This window comes from Oryza brachyantha, chromosome 1 (genome assembly GCF_000231095.2).
Source record: "Oryza brachyantha chromosome 1, ObraRS2, whole genome shotgun sequence".
NCBI lineage: Eukaryota > Viridiplantae > Streptophyta > Magnoliopsida > Poales > Poaceae > Oryza > Oryza brachyantha.
In genome coordinates, this window is record NC_023163.2 from 26,536,114 (window position 1) to 26,553,459 (window position 17,346).

General features: G+C 38.2%; 1 protein-coding gene across 1 annotated transcript; it reads right to left on the minus strand.

Moving 5' to 3' along the window:
* Positions 1–410: 410 nt before the first annotated feature.
* Positions 411–16,521, minus strand: LOC102722176 (protein MOR1). The gene is made up of 52 exons (XM_006646366.3): positions 16,104–16,521; positions 15,848–15,953; positions 15,641–15,764; positions 14,637–14,716; positions 14,381–14,558; positions 14,228–14,292; positions 13,262–13,344; positions 13,096–13,181; positions 12,876–12,989; positions 12,589–12,708; positions 11,946–12,048; positions 11,657–11,793; positions 11,504–11,569; positions 11,318–11,432; positions 11,171–11,211; positions 10,667–10,738; positions 10,449–10,553; positions 9,997–10,102; positions 9,618–9,730; positions 9,444–9,531; positions 8,927–9,027; positions 8,690–8,797; positions 8,507–8,612; positions 8,348–8,427; positions 8,109–8,258; positions 7,937–8,012; positions 7,722–7,846; positions 7,375–7,635; positions 7,194–7,268; positions 7,025–7,106; positions 6,810–6,931; positions 6,644–6,736; positions 6,478–6,555; positions 5,877–5,972; positions 5,665–5,766; positions 5,474–5,575; positions 4,890–5,072; positions 4,698–4,809; positions 4,346–4,422; positions 4,080–4,225; positions 3,874–3,991; positions 3,341–3,460; positions 3,193–3,270; positions 2,959–3,117; positions 2,729–2,887; positions 2,558–2,655; positions 2,309–2,465; positions 2,112–2,228; positions 1,915–2,010; positions 1,447–1,518; positions 1,124–1,370; positions 411–1,022 (listed from the first exon to the last, which is right to left on the minus strand). Exons 1-52 carry the CDS (start codon positions 16,264–16,266, stop codon positions 778–780), a joined length of 6,006 nt encoding a protein of 2,001 aa, XP_006646429.1. The 5' UTR covers positions 16,267–16,521; the 3' UTR covers positions 411–777.
* Positions 16,522–17,346: the final 825 nt, after the last annotated feature.

Below are 17,346 nucleotides of genomic sequence, written 5' to 3' on the forward strand. Positions count from 1 at the left end.
GATACAAACGCTTTTCGTATCCGAATTTGGAGTAGCGGCGATCCGGTGTACCTCACTGATGAAATTCAATTAAACATATGCATTTAGGATGGTATTCTCTACTGAGATTTTTTTTCCCTCCAAATGCTCAATCTTGGTTCAAATGGACGACGCGATGGATACTACGCAAAGTTTTGACAACAATAAACTGGTTAGATGGCTGTTAGCTTGCTGCCCAGTCATCTGGCTTGAGATTTGAGTAAAAAAAATAACCATGTTAACACGACTAATCTGCAAAAAAAAACACCATTATGCAAAACGCATAAACAAACAAGGGGACAGCTGTCATACTTGAGTGTAAACTAGCAGAGACCGAGATTATTCGAGGGCATACAGTATACGCATCGCACATCTTTAATAACATCATGCTAGAGCACAAACGGGGCCACCCCTGAACTCACAATCGCATATAAATGATTAAGATTCCACAAATGATAATTTCAGTTAGTTTAAAATTCTTCTATGGCTGTACAACACATGAAAACTCAACACTCAATGAAAACTTGTCAAAACGCTAATCTGGCCCTTAAGCGGCAAACTACAGGCAAAGCATCTGGCTAGCTTATCTAAAACTGAACCGAAAAACTCTGCAAGAATGGGTTGTCAAACGGGGCTTACAAAGAGTCAGCCCCGCATCATGTTGTACGTCTGACTTGCCTATCTACAAACAGCATGACTATGCTGCAAATTTACAGTAAATTATAATGGTTGGTATACTTCAGAATACAATTACTGTATTTAAAGTGGTTCCATCGATCCACTCTTTAGTCTCTCCATTCGTGCTTGCAGGCCAGATAATGCTCTCTCGTCCATGGGTGGAATAATATTTTGTGTTTGTGGGTCAGCATCCAACCGTGTTCCCCCATGGAGTGTGTTACCATTCATACTCGGCAATGGCCGAGTCTGAACTACATCGAAATTGGCACCAACAGCTGCAGCTTGAATGCTTTTCATCCGTTCCCTAAGGGCATCCAACGTCCCCGCTGGCATAACAATAATGTTTCAAACAATCAGACTACAAAACAAGTCCATACCATTTTAAAATGTGAAATGCACAGACCACCAAGTACCATAGAAGGCAAACCTGAAGATTGGTGGTATCTGTCTGTCTGTAGATCAGCAGTTTGTAACCTACTATCAGTCTCTCCTTGACCTCTGAAAGGGTGTGTGTCACCACCAGCATCATCTTCATTTGAATCTGTTTTGCTATTTATCGATTTTGTATGAACTGGTGAAGGTGCAAATTTTGGAGAAGGTATTGGTGCAATTGGAGGTGGTGTGGACAATGGAAGGCTAGAGGGAGTTCGTCCAGCTGCAGCATTTTTCTCCACCTGAATGAGCAAAAATTGCCAATCAATTAAAAATACCAAAACAGCTAACCCACTCTCCAGGATTAAAATAACAAACCTGAGCTAGCCCATCTCTGATATAGGTTCTAAAAGCTTCACTTGCATTCTGAAGCTGAGCAAATATATCAACCTGAAAAAAAAAATAATGTTCCTGATTCAGGAATTAAAATAGAAAAGGTAGTTCAAACTATGAGAAATTTTCAAGGCAAACAAACATGATAGTAACTGACTGAAATAAACAAACTCAAAACCTCTTAGTTTTAAATTACTTTGCTGGATAATTCAAATGTATGTAACAGGTGTTAGGTCTAAAACTAAACATTGATCACAACTCTTATCACAAGGACACAGAGACAGCCCAACACAACTTAAAATCAACGAGTAGGGTTCAAGATCAATTTATAAGGCATCACAATTTCTCAAACCCACCAGAACCAGGTCAAAGATGAACAATAAGTATGATCATGTAGGCACCTGGCAATTACTCGTATAACATTGGATAGCACTTTGACAAGGAGTAATATACCTTAGGGTACAGTTGGGTTATCCGGTAGAGTTCATAAAGACCAATTGTACATGTTTGTTTGTCACCAATTTTCTTGAATACTGCAGCAAGCTCTTGCTATTCATAGACAAAAGAAAGACAAAAGAGCACATCAACTGATGTAAATATTTACACATAGAAATTAACAAGTGTTGTGCGAAAATAGCAAATTGTTCTACCTTCAACTGTGCATCAGCAGAATGAGTTGATGGATTTGGATTATTGGACGCTGCATCACCCCAATGAGTTTGGCCCATAGTTCCAGATGGTGTCAGCATTCTAGCCGCTGCAAGGGTCTACAACATAATAGTACCAATTAAAGAAGAATGAACATGAATCCAGCTTTGTGGAAAATCAAAATGATGTAAATTTTTACCTGAAGATTAAGATCAATATAAGCCAAAATGATTGGCTGAGGTTCAGCATCTATAGGAACCATTGAAAGGTGGCCTTTAATTGCTGTACCACGAAGTTTTACAAGTTCATGCAGCACAGTTTTGACCATTCTAAGTGGCTTGTCATCAGCTCCAGCCCTACACGACATGCAAAGCATCTACATATATCTCAAATCCAAAAAGAAATAAATTTAACAGCCAGGTAAAAGCTCCATGAGAACAGCACAAACCTTCTTCGTATCTCTTCCATCCCTAGTTCTTGCAAATATATATGAATGCTTTGAAGAATGCGATCAAGGTCAACTTCATATATTGTACTTTGCAAGACCTGAAAGATACATGTGCTATCAGGGGGAGTATCATGTATATGTGGACATCAATAGCTAGCAATAACTGCATACCTTTGTCAACTTAATTAAACATTTAACAACTAAATCTGAAAACTTCTGATTTTTTACAACAAGGGACTCTGATGGTGTAGGGGATGGCCATCTTGAAGGTTCTAAAGGCCTCAACAAATTAATAAGCACAACAAATGAGGATGTTCTCTCAGCATTATCCTGCTCAAAGTATGACAATTAGAAAAGAACAGGCAGCAAACCACACTGAGGATGAAAATGGAGATACAAACCAAGATTTTAAGCATTAAGACGTTTAGAGCCTTGAGTAGCTGGCTTCCATCATCCATAAGAGGAACTCTTTCATCTAAGAGCCAAAGTAGTAGCTCTGTGATAAGGTTATCTAGGGTACCCTCCTTCACAGCATGAGCGAGACGTTTGATCTGGAAAGTCTGCCAAAAAAAATAATAAAAAATAAACAATATTGAACAAACAAAAGGAATTAAGAGAATAGAATACTAACAAACCTGCATGAGAGTATTTAAAACATATTTGCAAGATCTTGACGAAGCCCCAGATAGGCTAAAATTAAAGGTTTTTGGAACCTGCAAAGTTTGCCATCATTAGAGTAGTAGCGATATAAGGTACCTAAAGAGAAATTAAACAAAGGCTTACCATTACGGCCAAACATGAAACTAATCTGTCAGCTTCCTTGATTAGATCATCAAGAACGGAGCTTTCAGGATCAACTGCCTGAGTTAGCTCATGGCAGATAACTTTCATTCCTTCGACAGACTGCAAAAGCTCAAATAGATCAGACCTATGATTGTGCCAAAATAGTGAATCAAGCAGGTTGTCACAGCAAGATACTATAATGTAACATAGAAAAAAATGTCATTAAATAGAGATGTTGGTGATGTTGGTGTGCTCTGCACACAATTTCTGTGGTCATATAGGTAGAGACAAGTGTATGTAATTTGTAGGATTTTTAAAAACTTAATTGGACAAATACATCCATCTATCTATATGGCTTCTTGATATGATTCTATATTTCTAGATTTTAAGAAAATTATTTTGGCATTTTGATGTCAGAATATATGACATAGTTATATGTAGAACAGTGCATGGCAAGAGCATTATATTAGTAACAAAATGCATCAATGCAAAGGGCAAAGAAGAGAACCATGACAAATTGGTAAAAGCATGACCTGCTCAGGCAAACCAAGCGCAACGATATCAAGAGCCTCCCGCCAATCTGCAGGACCAGGTGTTGCTGTTGCCATCTGTCTGGGTACCATGTGAGCATCAGAATACCCAAAGTTTTCCCTGTTAATATACAAGCACACACAAGTAGAGTTAAGCCACAAAACAATGCTGAAAGAAGATGAACTGTTCAAAAGGATAGATTGAGAACCTTGACATTATTGACCCTGCCATTGAACGGGAAACCACTTCCCCACTTTGCTCTGCTAAATCAGACCCATTTTCTCTTACTGAACGCCTCAAAGCTGCTCGAGCATCACCTGGCCTTCCTTCTCTTCGCTTATCCATTTCTCGAGCCTAACACCATACCATCAAACAACACGATCATGCATAATTCAACTATACCAAGTATTTTTGTAATTTTAAACAAAAAAAAGGGAGATACTACAGAGGTCCAGTGGAGTTATAGACAATAACCTTCCATTTAAATCTATCATCAAGCATACTTCGTTGAGCATCTGAAAGTTTACCAACATATCTCCATACATCATCTCCTGCAATACCAAATGAGAGTAATCTAAGGACCTCTTTCAAACAAATACCATAAAAAATTCCCTGTGATGTAAATGATGCTAATATGTGCATTTGTGCAAATATGTATGAATCCATCAAGCATGCTTTCACTATCATCCTACTGAAGCTCACCAAAGTGAAATTAAACCTTCAATATTTCAGTACAAATGGGTACAACACATGCATGGATTTGGAATATCAATTGCATAGTTATCAAAAGGGTACTAAAAATATAATACAAGTGGAAAAAACATACCAAGGTTCTTATAGGCTGTAGCAAGTGTATTAAGAGCAGCTTTCCGGATTTCACCATCCCGTTCTGCTGTTAATGCCGCAACAGATGGCAAATTTTTCAACAAACCACTAACCTGCAACAAGAAAAAGGTGTGATGCACAAGGACAATCTACCAATTATGAAGAGGAAAAAGGGTGATAGAACAATCCACACCTCAGTCCCATGATGGTCCATGAAATATCCAATAATATCAACACACTCTATCCTGGTACGATTATTCTTGGAACGCAGTCCCTCCAAAATGTAGGGAAGGAGCTTTGGAAGAGAGTAGATGTTGACCATTTGTTTTATCAGCTCTCCCATTTTTTCTCTGACTTTTTCAATGTTGTGGCCAGACTGCAATATAACAGTCGTTTAGGCATGAATGGAAAAGTTGAATTATAGCCAACTATTGTGATGAAATATACTACCCCCATCCTTTTATATAAGGGATTATAGGTTGTTTTAGAGAAATTATAGACAGAGAAAAATAGACTAATATCCCTCATAAGGGAGTGGGGGTGGCTAGGGATAAAATAGAGAGGAATTTGTATGTGAGATGATTGATGGGACAAGTAGTAGTGTAGAATTCCTTACATTAAGGGACAAATCTCAAAAGCTTCAACCCTTATATAAAAGGACAGAGGGAGCAACAATTAAATAAGTATGTTCAATCAATCTGGAGAATATACTTCTTCAGCCTATGTATCTGATGTGAAAATTCAAGATTACAATCAATATTTATGCACTGCATGTACCTTCTCCATAAGACATGGAAGGAAAATTGCAGCTTCAGCTTCCGTTAACATGTATGACTGCTCTTTCAAAACATCAAATAGCTCAGGAAGGAAGTCGAGCACCTAAAGGTTGAAATGGCAGAGTATATGAATAAGTAATAGTGCTCAGATAAAAGAAAAATAAGGGAAGAATAACTAGCATAATGATTTACCTTCAACAAACACGTTGTGTTAGACTCACAAAATCGCAAGACAAACCACCTTAATAGTATATCAAGAAGCTCAATCACTTCTTTCACACTGGAAGGCAGTGCCTGCATAGTCAGAGTATCATAAAAGAAAGATTAAAAATGGTAAGAGAATAGGTTTAATAGCAAGCTGCATGGAGACGAAGTTTCAAGATATCATTTATTCATTTTCCAACCTTCTGTAGCAACTCAATACCATCTATCTGCCTCTTAAAATCTGAGTTCCATAGTCGCAAGCTTACATCTTCTCGGAAATGCTTAAATAATTCAATCTGTAGATGAAATTATATTTTAATAAATCAAAAGATCCGTCAAAAAAGTCTCCATAGTAGTAAGGAAGCAAATGCATGACACAACAGATGGTAATGTCAACGGAACACATAAGACATACATTTCTGCACATGCACAACAGATATTATACGAGCTTACAAGAACAGCACATCTGCAATCCTAAGACTTTCCTTCATATTAACCAATTATATATCTAGCCATCAATTCTAGATCTGACAGGTGACAGGAAACTATATAGACAGACAGTTGAATGCAACTGTTACATGTACACATTTTTCACGGCACAAAATAGTGCCAATCAAATAGTATAGAAAAGGCATTTATTAGCACATAAGATTTGAATTACCAGTTGATAGCCATCATAAAAACTGTAGTAATCATGGTAATCCCGGTCAAAATAATAATCATGGGAATACGAAACACCCAAAATAAATATATCTGGGAGAACAATGCAAGAAGCTTAAAACATCTTTCCATGGTACGAACCTTCAATTCATCAATCTGCTCACGGCGTGGCTCTTCAAACTTGAACTTCCTTACTAGAACACGTCTCTCTCGCTCTTCCTAAATAATTAAGGATAATGATAATATTAAACATTAACAATAATTCAAAAATAACCCTTGCCAGGCGAAGAGTTTGATGTCTGCTCACCTTATTTGAGTCCTTAATGTTAAACAACGCCTGTGACTGTATAGAGTCCTGAGTAGAAATCATAGTAACAGAGGACCTAGCTGGAATTCCTCTCTGATAACAAAAAAACTACTGTTGGAAAAAGGCAATCATTTTCAACAATCACACGAGCACAAAAGACACATACTTGAGATGCCGCTTTGCTAACATTAGGCCCACGATCATTTGGACCATGTTTGCTGTTCTTTGAGCCTGCTTTTGATGGCAAGCTCATGTTTGTTGTTACCATCTTGACAGAATCAGAAAACCCTATTATGACACAGTGACATCAAATCAGTACACAAATGTTGATAACATTTGAGAAAAATAAAAACATCTGTGAAGCATGATTATCCAGGCCACCTTCATGTACACTGGACAGTTTCAACCGCTCTGCTACAATGGCCAAAGTAGGTGATGGCAAATCTTTCAAGTTTTTTGCAACCTACCATCAATAATATATCGGTCATAGGAGTGAAGTTTCTTAAAAATTAACAGGTGAATAAAAATAAAGGATAAGATTATAGCATACCACATCTTGGCCACAAATCTTGAGAACTTCATTCATAAAGGATTCGGCAGCTTTACGAACTTCAGAAGATTTGTCCTTTTGGACATAAGGAATGGTCAATGTTAGAATGCATAACAAGTACAGCATGGCTATGATAAGTAAATAACAGATGCTCCTTAAATTATAATTATTTGACTAATACCATCAAAGAAGATGCAGATGGCTTCAACAAAGGCAAAGCTTCAGATGGATCACTCATATTAGAAACATGTTTAGATAACCAATCAAAAAGATCTTTTCGCCCTTCGGAACCAGTTTTCTGATCACCCAAAGTTACTGTGATGTATGGAACCATCTTATCAAGTTGAGCTGCAGCAACCCATGAATCTAGGGCGGTCAATGTGCATTCCCTCATGTGCTTCTTATTGTCACCAAGACATTTTAGGACATCTGCCAAAATACCCTTCATAAAAAAAAAGATAATGGCAATCATTATAGCTGCCAAAGAACAATACAAAGAAGTATAATACCAATCTAGACATTCCAAACCTTGCTTGATTTTTCAACAGCGGGACCCATAGCAGATGCAAGACCACCAATTGTCGATAAGGTCGCCATAACTAAATTTTTGTTGCTATCATAAAGACGGGCTCTTAGGGCTGTGAACAGGTCCACTGCATTTGCACGATGACAAAGTAATATATTAAAGCACAGATAAATATAACACCACAAACACATTTAACAGATAGACCAAAGCATTGAACCTGTTCCTGTTGGCTGAATGCGTTTATGGGCCTCCTCAACAATTTTGTTGACCGCATCTATGGACTCCAGACGTAGCTAACAGTTCACATAAGCACAATATCAAAATAAAATGCTGAGGAACTTACAAAATCAATCCAACAGGTCAAGGCAAAACAAACAACCCTCCTATACCTTCCAGTCTGGACTCCCCAAATTTTTCAACAAAGTTGGCGTTATCTTAGCACTTATGTCTTCCCTCGGCAGACCATCTGATGTGCCAGAAGATGCAGAAGAAACGGCGTCTGCAGCTCTTATTGTTCTCTTTGGAGCAGAAGCAGCTCCCTATTAATTGGACAAAATTGATGTCAAATGGAAACAAATAGAACTCATAAATAGACATATCCAAACAATGCCAGCCAAACAGAACAAACCTCAAATGGATTTTTCTCGTATTCAGCATCCAGAGCACTGAGAAGTGCCGGTTTGACATCACTTAAGAAGCCTTTGATATCTGCAGGAAGGTTTATTTCAGTAACATATAATTAATGCATTTATCAAGCAATATTTTAATTGAGAAATGAGCAAAAAACCTGGTCCAACAAACTTATGCAGCATCCCTATTAGCTTGATGGTTGCATTTCTTGTTGCAGCAGCACTAGATTGCAGACCAATGTCTTTGCAGAAATCAATTGTATCCTGGAACAGGAAGGCTACTAAGAACAATAGTGCAGTAACATTGTATGTATATCCCAACCAGACAAAGCTAAGAGCACCTTTAGCTTTAAATTGGAGATTCCAAAGTCCTCAACAGCTGAAACCATCCAAAGAATACCCTCGCTAAGAACCTTTGGATTCTTGTGCTCTTTCATTATTTTGTACAGCTAAAAAAGTCAAAGTAAACTATAAATTACAACAGCACCTTAATATCACATGATTAAGTGCAATTAAACATTGTTTATTGTAATAAATCAAGATCTTCACAGCTATTGAACTGCTTGGATTTCTCTTACCCTATCAAACACAAAACCCGGACCTACAGCCTCACAAAAGGCAGTCAGACATTTCATTGCATGGCCCCGAGTTTTTATATCAGCAACCCTTTCACTTATGCCTGAGAGAACACAAAAAGCTTGGTTGTCAGGTACACTAAGAAGTCTATAATATGAGCAATAACTGGATGCTCCATTTTAGATAATGCTCCATGTTACAGGCTACCACAGAAACAGCCAAAATAATATGCAGGGACTAATACTTGGTGGCATAAGTTTCACATTATTTTGTATCCTAGTCACTGTTTAGGGAGCCTTCTCATGTTTAAAGAAGAAGCTTAAGCCCTACTCCTAGACTTACTCAGAAGCCTTTCTCGCTTCAAATAGTCTCAAACCAGGAAAAAGGACCTATTGGCTTATATGACTAATACCCAAAACTATAGATGAAAGAATTTTGTTTGCAACTAACAAGGATAGTTGCAAACATATAATATAGTGTATACAACACATAGTGTTGTCGATACAGGGGGGAGCTTACCAAGGAGGCATAGAACCACACATCGCTTTGGAAATCTGTTTACAGTTGAAGCAATATATGTGATGACCTCAATAACTTGCTGTTGGACCTGTTTCAATCATAATATATAAATCACATTATAGTATTATACTGAGGAATGAATTTTTCGCTTGACTTGAAATTATTAATAATTACCTGCACATTCTTTTCACTCCATCCAGGCACAGCACATAATAAACGAACCAGGAGTTCAGCAGATTTGTCAAGTTCTGTAAGACTTTCCACATCCTGCTTTAGCATAGTAATAGCTGCCAAATAATATATAATATTACTGACTGACATACAACCATATACACCTTAATGTTTAAAATAGAACGTCAGAAACTCCTTAATCAACAGACAAGATATTATATATAAAGCAAGGGATAAAATAGTTATAAGATAGCATTAGAACAAGGTTTTCTTGGTTAAGCATACATCCACGGTTTAGATAAAAAAAAATGAGCAAATCGAAATTTTATTCCAGCCCGAGAAAAATAAAGAACGAAACAGGAGGCACAGAATCATTGGTAACCTTCAAGACGTTCCTTCCAGACAGTGCTCTTTAATTGAGAAATTGTCTCTGATTTGACAATAGAATTTAACTTCTCTTCTATTTCCTCCAAACTCATCTCAGCTGGCTGCAAGACATCAAAGAAACAAACAGGTGAGTTTGCACCTATCTTCCTCAGCTAATGAGCAAATAGGAAGAAAATACCCCATAACAACAATTAAACATCAGTAGGACATACTGGAAATATCTTCAGTAAAAATGCCATAGTTTTAGTACAATTATGGTAAAACACAAAAGAATGGACAAATATGCTACAAGTACTGCAGCCTGGGCATTACAGTATTACAAGATCTGTACAAAATTGTTTTGTCACAAACTCACAATGGCAAAGATATACAGAATTCAAGCATGGCCATGCATATCAAGAATGGCTTTGCTTTAAAGAAAGGATTGAACTCTGTTGAGCAAAGTACCTCAACATCTTCAACTACAGGAGCAGCAGAGGCCTTTGACTGTGGACCACCATCTGTCTTCTTTGCCGTGGCAGGTTTTGCTGTTCCAGACTTCTTAGTAACCGCCTTAATAAGAAAAGGAAAAAAAAAATCCTCAAATATCAGCATAGTGATGAAATTCAAGCACTAAATATTCAAACACGGTATAAACATCCAAGAGCAGGAAGAGAAATGCTAACCGCGGCCTGGACAGGCTTTTTCCCACTAAGCATGCTTGCAGCAGATCTTCTCATTGATGAGCTATCCACAACCTGTACAAAACACGGAAAATTATGGTTGGCTTGTCTATTCTTTTATCAAGGTATAGCACCACAAGGTAGCCTGTGGTGTTTGAGTTTTATAAGGTACTAAAGTAGCTCCTCAAAGCATTGTTTTTTTCTGGATTGGGATATAATGTCAACCTGGAAGCATTTTTCTTATCTAAAATGTAAACGAGGCTGGTAATAGCCAGTGGTCATTAAGCTTTATACCATACTGAAGGTGGATTTTGGGTTAAATGACAACCTAGAAGCATCTCCATTTTCTAGCTATAACAATTGAAACCTTGCTATAATGGGTAAATAACATTGTAATTGAGGATATTCCATCAAGCAGCACCTAACCCCAGAATGCGCCAAGCAGACTACATACTATACACTTTAGTTTGATGCAACAGTAAAATAAAAAATAGATAGACAATGTACCTCACGAGCAGATGTGCCAACTCCAGAATTTGAGGCTGGCACTGAAATGGAATAGTTGGTATAGGAATCAGTACAAAACAGAGGCAAATGGATCTCATTTTGAAACATGGGAAAAGAAGAAATTAACAGTCAAACAGCAGTTCAAACCTGTCCCTGAATTTAAAGCAGTATCACTGGCAGAGCCAATCATGTCTGACAGTTTCTTTTTCCTCACGTCATCTAATTTCTCTAAGGATCTTTCCAAGGGTTTCATGCCAACCATCTAAGAAAGCAAAATTTCAATATATATACGATATAAAGATGTCAAGAAAAATATGTTCACGAGAAACAAACCTTAGCTATAGCAGTCAAGGCAGAAAATGAAGCGTCGCGCACTTCCGGCGTGCCATCATTCAAGCACTAAAAAAAGAAAATAAAGAATAGTGAGCATAAACAACAGTAAATACAAAACAAACTCAGGCAGTAAATTACAAAATGACTATTCACCTCCATGAGAATAGGAACATAATCCTTGTGTAATTTCAGCACAGTTGCTTTATTGCTTGTTTCAATGCAAAACGTAACCCAGTTTAACGTTAAGGATCGAACAAGAGGGACCTTGTTTTTTACAGCCACCCGAACATCTGTAATGACACAACAAACACTTTTATTCAGATTTTGGAGCGACTAGAAGATGAGTACAGCATTTTCAAGCTCAAAGGGGACAACAAGTAGGAGCACCCATTCCTTGCATGTGACCATAGAAAATACTTCTACCAAAATAGTAAATACTAACCTTCAATCACGTCAAGAAGTGTGACGCAACCTGACTTATGCATTGCCTGAAGCGTTTGACTAAGAGCTTCCGTCATAGTTGGTTTTTTCTCTTTTAACTTCTCCTGTAAAAAAGAATTAAGAGCATTTGGAAAGGAAAATGTATAAGTTCACTGATTTGCAGAAGCTAATATACTTCTAAATTGATACTCCCTCCAATTTTTTTGTTTGACATTGGTCAACATCGAATATTTGCAACTAAAGGTAGTACAAGGCAGTGAATATTGCACGATTCACTGAATTTCAGAAACTAAAGTCAAATAGAAGAGGATGATATGCAAAATAGGACTAATTTAACAGAGTCAAATAACTATATACAGTCAATAAAAAAATGGTATAAATATTATAAAGATCACTTATCACTCTATTATCCTATACATTTGTTTCCTTGACACTATCTGGGCCGTTATTTTTATGATAAAGCACTGTGTCAACACGAACTGTTTTACTCAGTGTCATCACAGTTTCTCAGTAAAGATACCAGAGTGATGTGGCTAAAAACCTCAACAAAACAGAGATAACTACATATATAGTGTAAAGATATCACAAGCAACCAAGCACTTCGATAGTAGTTTATGGTTACTCAAAAGACTAACAATACTTACAAGTAAAACAGGGAGCAGAATCCGAGAATTTCCAGAAAAATGTGTTCTTAAACCTTTTGCCAGATTTCCTATTGCTTGGGTAGCTTCCACCGAAACAGCCAAATTGACATCAGTGACAAGCTGAAATAGCAGAAACAACAAAAAAAGATAGAAGTGAAACATAATTCACACAAACAAATATATATAAGAGCCTGTCAGCTTTGAACACTTGAGAAAAATTAAAACCAAACTCAACATGACTGCAAATTTGAATGTACAAAATGCATAGACTTGGAGCAAATATTAACCTTCTTGAGTGTTCTACAGATTTCATGAAAATCACCGGGAGCAATTTTTTTTGTTGAAGCAAGTTTGGTCAGCTCCGCAACAGCATCCCTTCTTTCAGACCACTTAGTTGCTTTCTGGTATCAGAGAACAAAATGGCATCTCATTCAAAAGAGTACAGTATTTCAGTGTGATGATTTGATGAACAGTGTGCCAATGCCACATGCAAGTCAGCGCACATACCACACCATCCCAAAATCCTGACTTCTCAAGTGGCGTTAAGATATCTACAGGATCAACAAGATCGTATTCATCGATCTCCATGGGCGCTGGAAATACAATTGTGTCAGTATTCATGTAGGTAATAGAAATGAAAATAACACTGAAAATGTTCACCCAAGCAACAAACCTTCTGTCACTGCCTCTTCAGAACTGTTAGCACCAGTGGTCTCTGGCACAGCTTCCTCCTCAAGTTCCTTTTCTTGTTCAGATCTTATAGATAAATGTTTAAAGCATATCAGTCAAACCAAACATTATATGCTGATACATGCACATAGCATAGCAAAACATCACAATGTTTAATAGCATACACAGGACACAAAATAAACCAGCTACATATTAGGTTGGTGTGTGCAGCAGGTACAGGAAAGATTGTAAATCTATCAAACAAATTCATATGATCAATCCATTGTAAATGTATTTTATTTTAGCAAGACAGGTAGATCGAATTTTTAAGCTTTGGTCACTGAGATTGACAGAAGCATCATGATTGTCCGCACATAATGGCATCATCTCACTGATTTACACTAGTAACTTTGCATTGTATTATGTTAGCATTACCCCTTAATGTAGGGACAATTTCGTTCTTGCCCTTACAAATACATAAGTAGCTATCAGACTTATGCCTAGGAATGGAGTAGCTTTGTAAGCTTCCAATACCCTGTCTAAATTAGGTGACGGCATAGCAGAATATGATACACGCTCCTTGTCCAATGATATGGTTGCAAGGTAAATAAGCATTTGGTACGAGTGTCTAGTTTAAATAAAAAGACAGCGGTCCTATCTGACAAGTAAGATCTTACATTAGATGCTTACATAATATGCCATCATGTAGAAGGCAAATATAGAATTAAAAAATAACAGAAAGATTGGAATATAACCCCCCCCCCACCACCACCACCACCACTGTAAAGAAAATAAAAATGTAAACACAGTACTATACAAGCATTTCCTACAACACTTTATCAATGACTCAATACCCATGTACAATCATAAGTTCATAACATTGTGTGAACCTATAATTCAGAAATTTATTTGGCAAGATTAGGTCACAAATTTAACAAACACATAATTTCAAAATGAAAAGGAGCATCACCTTATCTTGCGAGTTGGCTTAGCAACTCCTGAGACATTTGCTACCTCTGCTTCCAATTCTTTTTTCTACAAACAGAAGTGTGATTATACTATTCATGCATATTATGATCAACGTATGCATGTTGCACTATTGGTATTGTATGAAATAACCTACCATTGTATCTCTCATCTTCTCAAATAAAATGGCCTTTACAGGCTCTTTGCCAATCCACCGACAAAGTTCAAGTGTCAAACCCTTGGATGAAGCCCGAACATTCTGATCTGGATGATCGAACAGCTCAGGAAGCATCTTCAAGATTTTTTTGGGTGGTACTACCTTGGCTCCAAATTCACTAGAAGAAGAAACGTTTTAATGAAGTGCAAAATATATATATATAACAGGATGGCTAAAATAAAAATTAGGGACTTACCTTAGTGCCTGAAACATCACATCAATAGCTGGTACAACTGCTTTAGCCACTTTGTTCTTTACAGCCTTTTCCATTGATTCCTGATAGCACAAAATATGAAACCCATTTCAGCACAATAGCTTTAAATGATAATTAAAAGAGTCAAGAAATGGCAATAGAAAGAGATTAGAAATCTTAAGGTCATCTGGGTAAGAAATTTTAAAAGATAGATTTAAGCAGAGGGTAGTTAGCCTTGTATCAGAATATGATCATGAAAAACAGAATTAATCCTTCTCTTACAAACAATATGATTAGATAAAAAATATAATTAATAAAAAGCATAGAAGATTAAGCAGGATTTGGCAAATAAATGAAGGAGATACTAAATGAAACCTATAGCTTTCAAATGTGCATACTAACAGCAACGGCTCCCATATAAAAGGTAGATTGTCAAGTAAAATGACTACATATTGGTGCTGTTGGGATTGTGAGATTGCATAAATGTACATAACCATTTCCACCCACAATGATTCCGCAATTTGATCAGTAATCAGTATAATTCCAAACTACCACAATGGTCACTACAATGTATGTGGAATCAGTTGAGTGATAAACAGTGTTTTCATAATACTTATATTCAAAGAGTTATGAACTCCCAATTGAATGTTAAGAATGATGAGCAACAGGATATAATTGTTTTCATGGTTCCATGTATTGAATAACTACAGGACAAGCACCAACTTCTGCCACACCACTGAATAAGCAGTAACCATAATCCCCTATTGGCACTAATGTTGATTGTTTTAGTCTTTCAACATTTAATCCTATGTTTGTGTCTTAATATTTAACTGTTCATGCATTGCATTCAGCAAGCCTGCAATTAAATAGAATAATACACCTAGAAAGTGTATATAGTCCAAATTGCGGGAGCCCGGGTGGCACCAAACCATCATTGTTATGTGCTAAATGTCGGTGATTTATCGTGTTTCATAACCAAAGTAATCACTAATTGCAGGTGAACTTACAAGGAAAACTTCTGCTGCCTCCAGCTCCACCCAGAGGAGGAATGCAGCTTGAGCCTTCTCAACAGTCTTAGGCCGGCCAGTGAGGCACTTGGCAACAATTGCGTCACAGACCTCCTTCGCGTACCTGAACAAACCAATTCCACATATCATTGGAAAATACAATCAGAAGTGCAACGGTGAATGACGTAAAGTCATGACCACACGCACCTGGATGCATCAGCATCAGCTGCCCGCTGAAAAGCGAGCAGGGCGTCCAACGCCTTCTCCTGCACCGGCGCGTTCGAATCCGCCACAGTCTTCTTAAACAACGGCCCTAACCACCGCCGAAAAAGACAAAAGGCCCTTCAGATCTAACGCTAGAACATCCCTCTAAAAAAACCGAGACGAAACAGCACGAATCAAGCGCGGCGCGGATCCGAGCGCGCAATGGGGCGGATCGGGAGCCGCTGGGAGCCTATCTCACCGAACTCGCGGAGGCGGGCGTCCTTGGGGTCGGTGATGGAGTCGCAGAGGGCGGCGAGATCGATGTTGGCGTCGTTCCGCACCTTCCAATTCTTATGCTGCAGCCGCTCGTCCCACGGCAGCTTCTTCGCCTCCTTGAGGAGCTTCTCGTCCTCCGTCGACATGGCCGGCCGCCGCAGCCGCCGCCGCCACCACCACCCCCTCCTCCTCCGCCGGGGCCGTCCCCTCCTCCGCCCGACGGAGCGCTACCCACCACCCACCACACGCTAAACCCCACCACTCCCTCCGGATCGACGCGGCGTGCCTAGGGTTTCGAATTGGGGCGGGGGGCGGGGCGTTCCCCTCCTGCGTTTGGATCGGAGAAGAGGAAGAGGAGCAAGAGAGAGAGGGAGAGGGAGAGAGCGGTGAATAAAAGGAGAAAAAATGAATTTCCGGAGGTGGGAAATGGAAGCGAAAATAGAGGGAGCTTGGAGTTGCGTCGGGTCAGGAGCGGGCCGCCATCTTTGCGGGCTCGCTCGCACGCACGCGACAAATTTGAGGTTTTGCTGCTACTTACTAGTTAATAGTTAATGTTGGTTTTAATGTTATGTTATGCTACGATAAAGAGCCACGTTTAACTGGGTGTGCTTCGATATTTGTCATTTTAGTTTATTTATGCAATTTAAATATATTCTTGGTGAAATTAATTGATTTTGTGACCGTTTTGCCCCTGTCTTCTTTTTGATAACATGCGGGCTGCTGGTAATGTTTCAATCTGTAAACTAATTCCACTGGCCACAAAGACAAATTATTACGTTGCTAAGGAGTACTAGGTACTAATTTATACTCCAGCACATTTAAAGAGATAGACAATAAGATTATCTGAAGGCTTCATTAAAATTATGTACCACAATACGTGCAGTTAAGCTGTCTGTGACTGTCATGCTAAAACCTTTTGCTATCTGGTCTAAGTACTTATCTAATGCAGGCATGCATCCACGCTCTCTAAATTCTAATTTTTTTTCATGCTAGCCCACCCAAAATATCAAAGACAGAGGCAAAACGGTCACAAAATCAATTAATTTTACGAGAGTACATCTGAATTGCATAAATAGGCTAAAATGACAAAATATCAAAACACATTCAATTAAACGTGCCTCTTTATCAAAACTCATTTATGAGATGGTTTAGCATCGAAACCATCGTTAAACAGTGGTAAAATATTAAATTTCTCCACGCACAGTCGCTCGCACGGGGGAGGAGCC